The 5,874-nt window shown below is 36.7% G+C and overlaps 1 protein-coding gene across 1 annotated transcript; it reads left to right on the forward strand.

The window, feature by feature from the left end:
- Window positions 1-369: 369 nt before the first annotated feature.
- Window positions 370-4,753, forward strand: LOC122065288 (wall-associated receptor kinase 2-like). The gene is made up of 3 exons (XM_042629082.1): window positions 370-1,365; window positions 1,483-1,662; window positions 3,072-4,753. Exons 1-3 carry the CDS (start codon window positions 483-485, stop codon window positions 4,244-4,246), a joined length of 2,238 nt encoding a protein of 745 aa, XP_042485016.1. The 5' UTR covers window positions 370-482; the 3' UTR covers window positions 4,247-4,753.
- Window positions 4,754-5,874: the final 1,121 nt, after the last annotated feature.

Consider the following 5,874-nt stretch of genomic DNA (forward strand, 5'->3'; position numbering starts at 1 on the left):
TGGAAATTACCATGAAATAAATCAGATCAACGTAAGTCGTGCTTGAAGCGTCATCTTCTACTCCATGTATTACTTCTACTAAGAAATTAAAAAATAGCAACCCCATGCTAAATGCAAAACCAATAGCTTCTTTGGGTAATATTACCTTATTGTCCAAAAGCATTTTCCCCCATTAATTTAGATACCTTTTAGCGTATAGAAAGTGTCCAAAGACTTCTTACCAAAGAAAAGTCCAAAGACTAAACCACCAGAGAAAGAGATATAGTATCTCTGTAAAAAAAAATTTACTGCTGCCCGAATTGCAGTCTGAAATACTTAATTTTAAATCAATATTTGGCTCTCTTGACTCATTCCACAGAGAGAGAGAGAGCCATGGGGTAGTTGGGGGGTAGGGGCATGGTGGTGAAGTCTTCTTCCTTGAACCTATTTATACCACCACCAAACATGTCCAAGGGGAAGAGAAGGCAAATTCAAGTAAAGCCATGTTTTTGAATCTTCTGATATTGCTTCCACTGCTTAGTTTTCTGTCATCATGGCCAATAGCTATGGTGGCTTCACCCCTATCGTTGCCTGGTTGCAAGGATAAATGCGGAAATGTGAGCATCCCCTACCCATTTGGTGTTGAAGAAGGATGCTTCAGGGATATGAATTATCTTGTACGTTGCGAGGCCCAGAATGACAGCAGCCCGAAAGCTTACGCAGGAACTGGCAACCTTGAGGTACTTGTGGTATCATTGGATGGTAAAGCTAAATTCAACATCGACTTTTATGCTTCTGAATGCTTCGATTCTACTAGTGGAGTAATAGAAACAGCTTATGATTATTGGTTGGATCTGAGAGCATCGCCCTACTGGTTCTCAGCAACCGACAACAAATTTATAGCCATTGGCTGTGACACGCTTGCCTACATTAGCGAGTACACGGACAATGACTTCACCACTGGGTGCGTGTCTGTGTGCAGTAACTCTAATAGTGTGAGGAGCGACGGATCGTGCTCTGGAATTGGTTGTTGCCAAACCCCAATCCCTTGGGGGCTCAAACGTTTCAACGTGAGTCTTACAAGTTTCTTTAATCATACGAGGAGCGGTTCGTTCAATCCTTGCAGTTTTGCTTTCTTGGCTGAGCAAGACTGGTTCACCTTCAGTTTATCAGATATCTCGGCTCTCAGCCTCCAGAGCTCAAATATTCCGGTGGTGATGGAATGGGCAATTGATAATCAGACATGCGAAGAAGCGAAACAAGATACAAAATCTTATGCGTGCGGTCCAAATAGCAATTGCTCTGATTCAACCAATGGCCCTGGCTATAGGTGTTATTGCAAAGATGGTTTTGAAGGGAACCCTTATCTTCCTCACGGATGCCAAGGTAATTAGCTTATCTTTTCTGAATTGTATATGTGGTTGTCAATTGTTCACTTTGGTTTTGTCATAGAATCTAACAAACTTTCATCAATCTTGTGATGGGGCCTTGGATTTGTGGAAGACATAAATGAATGTGAAAAAGGACAAAATAATGGATGCTATAACGAGAGTGCTATTTGCAATAATACTGTGGGAAGTTATAGCTGCTATTGTCCAATAGGCTACCATGGGGATGGTTGGAAAAATGGGACTCGCTGTACTAAGGACCTCAAAGGCTTTCCGTTGATAAAAGTTATTGCAGGTAATTTTCTTTGTAATAATAAAATTTCTATTTTCTTGCTTGGTTTTGGGTAAAAATCCTGCAAAGGGAAAATTTTCAGTTAAAATTAATGTGCATATTTAGAGTTGTTGTCGAAAATCTATTCTCCATGAAAGTGAATATTAGGGGTTTAAATTGTCGCTAAATATTGTTTCTTCTTCTCCGATATGAAAGATGAGTTATTTGTAGATGCTCAATGTAGACCTAGATTTCAGATCTATTATAAGTAGTTTTCATTGTTGTAGGCTGCCCCCTGTCTGTTTGTCTCTGGATTGTATATTACTCCAGCATGTAATTCTATATTCCTTTTTCTTTTCTTTTTTTTTCTTTTTTTTAATACAAATAACATTTAAGCAAAAAATCAAAGAAAAATTAAATAACATAATGTGGGAACTTAGATCTATGTAAATTAAAATAAATCTAAAATATTATTTCTGTTTTTTTTTTCTCTTTCTTTAATTTTTTTTTTCTTTTGCGTTAAGAATCAGCAAATGAACTTTATTAATGAAGTATTATTTCTGGTTCACCCCAACATTACCCCCCCTATCAGAATGTTGTTGAGCAGCTTTTGATAAACCTCCCCAAAAGATAATATACTTCAATATACCTTCACAAATCTTTGAAAATAACTCTTCAAACCTTATTCATATGATAATTACTTGTGTAATTCACATGCACTCATAATACATTAAAAGATAATCGGATCGGATGTTATATATGGTGTTTAATCTATCGGATCCAACTATTAGTCAAATATACTCTAATCAGATTGGATATTTATCTGGTTGGATATCACTAGATTAGGATTCAGCTTAAACAAGCTGAATATGGAGCCTGATAATATCCAAGCGTTAATAACAATATTATTATAGAGAAAAGTGGGTATGTTGCTAGGGTGCCCAGCTTGTGTCGCTCTCCCCCTTCCCTTTAGAAATGACTTACTTTTCGCTCCCATTACAGCCTCCTTATTGTTTGAGCCACAATCGCCAGGAAAGTTAGTGGTGTGCCTAATTAACTGCCTACTTTATATTAAGTTACAGCCATAAGGCAAAGCTAGGTCCATGGCAATGCCAGAGGTGGGGAATCTGATCTAGCCCTCTTTAGTCTTTCTCTGGGCACTTTTGTGCATGTATTTGGAGTGCTTTTCCCATTTTTCTCTTATAAATTTCATTTTTATATTTTAATACAAATGATATTCTGGCGGAAAAAAGCCAAAGCCAAGTCCATGTTGATATTGGACCTCAACATGAATTTTTCCAAAGCCTAGTAAAAGGTAGGCCAAACACAGGTATCTATTGAAACTCTTATTGTACACAACTGGCTAAAATTAATGATAGAGATGATTTTGAGGTTGAAAAAGATATTAAATTCCAAAATCTGTTTTTATGCAGGTGCTGGTATAAGCTTTATATTTGTACTTGTCTGTATTTATTTTGCATATTGGGGAATCCAAAGAAGAAGAATTGTCAAACGTAGAGAAAAATTCTTTCAACAAAATGGAGGTTTGCTATTGCGGCAACAAATTTCTTCACGTAGAGGTATCACAGATAATGCTGGTATATTTACCGTAGAAGAGCTCAACAAGGCAACCAACAACTTTGATGAGAACCAGATACTTGGCCAAGGAGCATATGGTACAGTTTTTAGAGGAATCTTAAGCAGCAAAGATGTGGCAATTAAGAAATCCAATGTAATGGATAAAAGCCAAATCATACAGTTTATCAACGAAGTTGATATCCTTTCTCAAATCAACCATAGAAATGTGGTGAAGCTCTTGGGTTGTTGTTTAGAAACAGAGGTTCCATTGTTGGTTTATGAGTTTATCTCTAATGGAACCCTCTTTCAACATATCCATAATGAGAATCAGGTAGTGTCTATTTCATGGAGAAACCGTTTGAGAATTGCCGCTGAGACAGCTGGTGCACTAGGGTATTTGCACTTTGCTCATTCAATACCAATCCTCCATAGGGATGTTAAGTCTTCTAATATACTTCTTGATGATAGTTACATGGCTAAGGTATCTGATTTTGGAGCTTCAAGGTTGGCTCCTTTGGATCAAACTCAAGCACCAACATTAGTTCAAGGGACCTTAGGTTATCTGGACCCAGAATGCTTTCACACAGGTCAACTAACTGATAAGAGTGATGTTTATAGCTTTGGTGTTGTCCTTGCTGAGCTTTTGACTGGGCAAAAGCCGATTATATTAAAGGGACCTGAGGAACGTAAAAGCCTTGCCATGAATTTTGTTTCTTCATTGAAAGATAACAATCTTTTTCAGATTCTTGATTACCAAGTGTTATGTGAGGGAAATAAAGAGCAATTAGTTGCAGTTGCTGAGCTTGCTAGAAGATGCCTGAAGCTTAAAGGAGAAGATAGGCCCACAATGAAGGAAGTTGCAACGGAGCTTGATTCACTAAGAAAGTTATATGAGCACCCATGGCTACAACATAACCATGAGGAAACTCAAAGCCTTCTAGGTGGACCATCAACAAGTTCTATTATCGATGTGACTGGTCAAGAATCTTTAGGGGATTCTTTCATGTTACCGCTAGAGATTGCTCGTTGATCATTCCGCACTAGCAGGTGGTTTTTACAATGATGAGAAAGTTGTATAGTATTTTAGTGATTATGGTTGGTATTGTAGATCCTACAAGGCCTTTTTGGATAGTTCTACATGGATAATCTCTTACTGTTTCAGGGAAGCCAACAATGTTGCAAACAAACTAGCTAAACATGCAGCCTCCACTCAGACGTCAATAACTTGGGATGCCCTCCCAAATTTTCTTTATGAAGATCTTCTTTGGGATTCTTAGATGAGACCGAGATATAGGTTCTCATAAGAAGGGTTTTTTACTTTCTAGATTGAGCTATTTTTCTGCTGATGGCCATGCCAAAGGTGGATCAATAGCTCAAATTCAGATTTAGAAAAATAATTTTCTACTTTGTGTTTGTTCTTCTATCCTGTTGATGGCCATGCCGAAGGTGGTTTAGAAGTTCAATGGTTGTGCATTTCCTTGTATCATTCATTCTTTCTCCTGTATAATATAATTCACTTGCTGATTCTTAGCAAAAAAAAAAAGTAGACCTATATGACTCTATCAAAGATCTATTATTAAATCTTACCTTGTATGTGGCATGAACAATTTGTTAGATTATATTTTATGCGGTTTTATACTAATTGGGTTTTTGTGCTTTAACAAAATCGAGCTAATTATTTGGTCTAATTTAGTGAGACATTTCGGCTTTAATTAGTTTTATATGGGTTATCTAGTGTGGGTTTTAGTTAACCATCGGACTTGTGAATATTGGGTCCATTGGAAAACTCTATAAATAGAGAGTTAGATCCTTTCTCTAACCCTAATTTTGTTCAGAATGTACATTCTGAAAAGAAAGGTTTCTTGTGGCTTCCTCCATTGTGCGTTCAAGTTCCTCATCTAGCTAGTGATCATAGGAGAATAGAGGAGAAGTACCATGCTACGTGGATCACAAGGACTTCCGCTATACTTCGCTTGATTTATGGATCCCAAACAACGTACGTTTTTATTGTTTATAATTTATGTTCCTTGTTCTTAGTGTTCTTAATCTATTTATGATGATCTATTGGGTTTATGGATTATAACTTGTTAGAGATTGATTCCTACACAAGTATTATTTAGTCTCAAAAACTTGTGCTTCCCCTGGCAGAAGAACTTGCCACGGCATAATGATCACACTTCACCTGTTAGAATATTTTGCTGGGGGCTTTTAGCTTGTCAACCCACTTTCTATTGCTCCCCGTTAATAGTCATTTAATCAATTTGTATTAATATGCTTTGACACCATGCTAGTGTTTGAGTTTTTTATTTTTATTTATTATTATTATTTTTTTTTTATATAGCTTTGGATTAGGTTTTGGGTTAATCTTCAATCTTTTAAAGTTCTAATACTTCAACACTTATCTATAAAACTACAGGAATAGGTAAGATTAGGAGCACCATAAATAGGGATTGGCCAAGCCACATCGACCAACATTGGGTTGGGAAGACTAATAAAGTAGAACGGTAAGATCCAATACAAAATGGATCATATGATTGAGATTTAAATGTTACTCTTTCCTTTCAGGTTTTTTTTTTTTTTCTAACAATAGGTATCCAAGTTGTTGGCTTGACTAGTTCCGCAAGTCTATACTACCCCCTTGAGTTTTTAAAATTCGCA

The sequence above is a fragment of the Macadamia integrifolia genome, unplaced genomic scaffold (genome assembly GCF_013358625.1).
Source record: "Macadamia integrifolia cultivar HAES 741 unplaced genomic scaffold, SCU_Mint_v3 scaffold1963, whole genome shotgun sequence".
Classification (NCBI taxonomy): domain Eukaryota; kingdom Viridiplantae; phylum Streptophyta; class Magnoliopsida; order Proteales; family Proteaceae; genus Macadamia; species Macadamia integrifolia.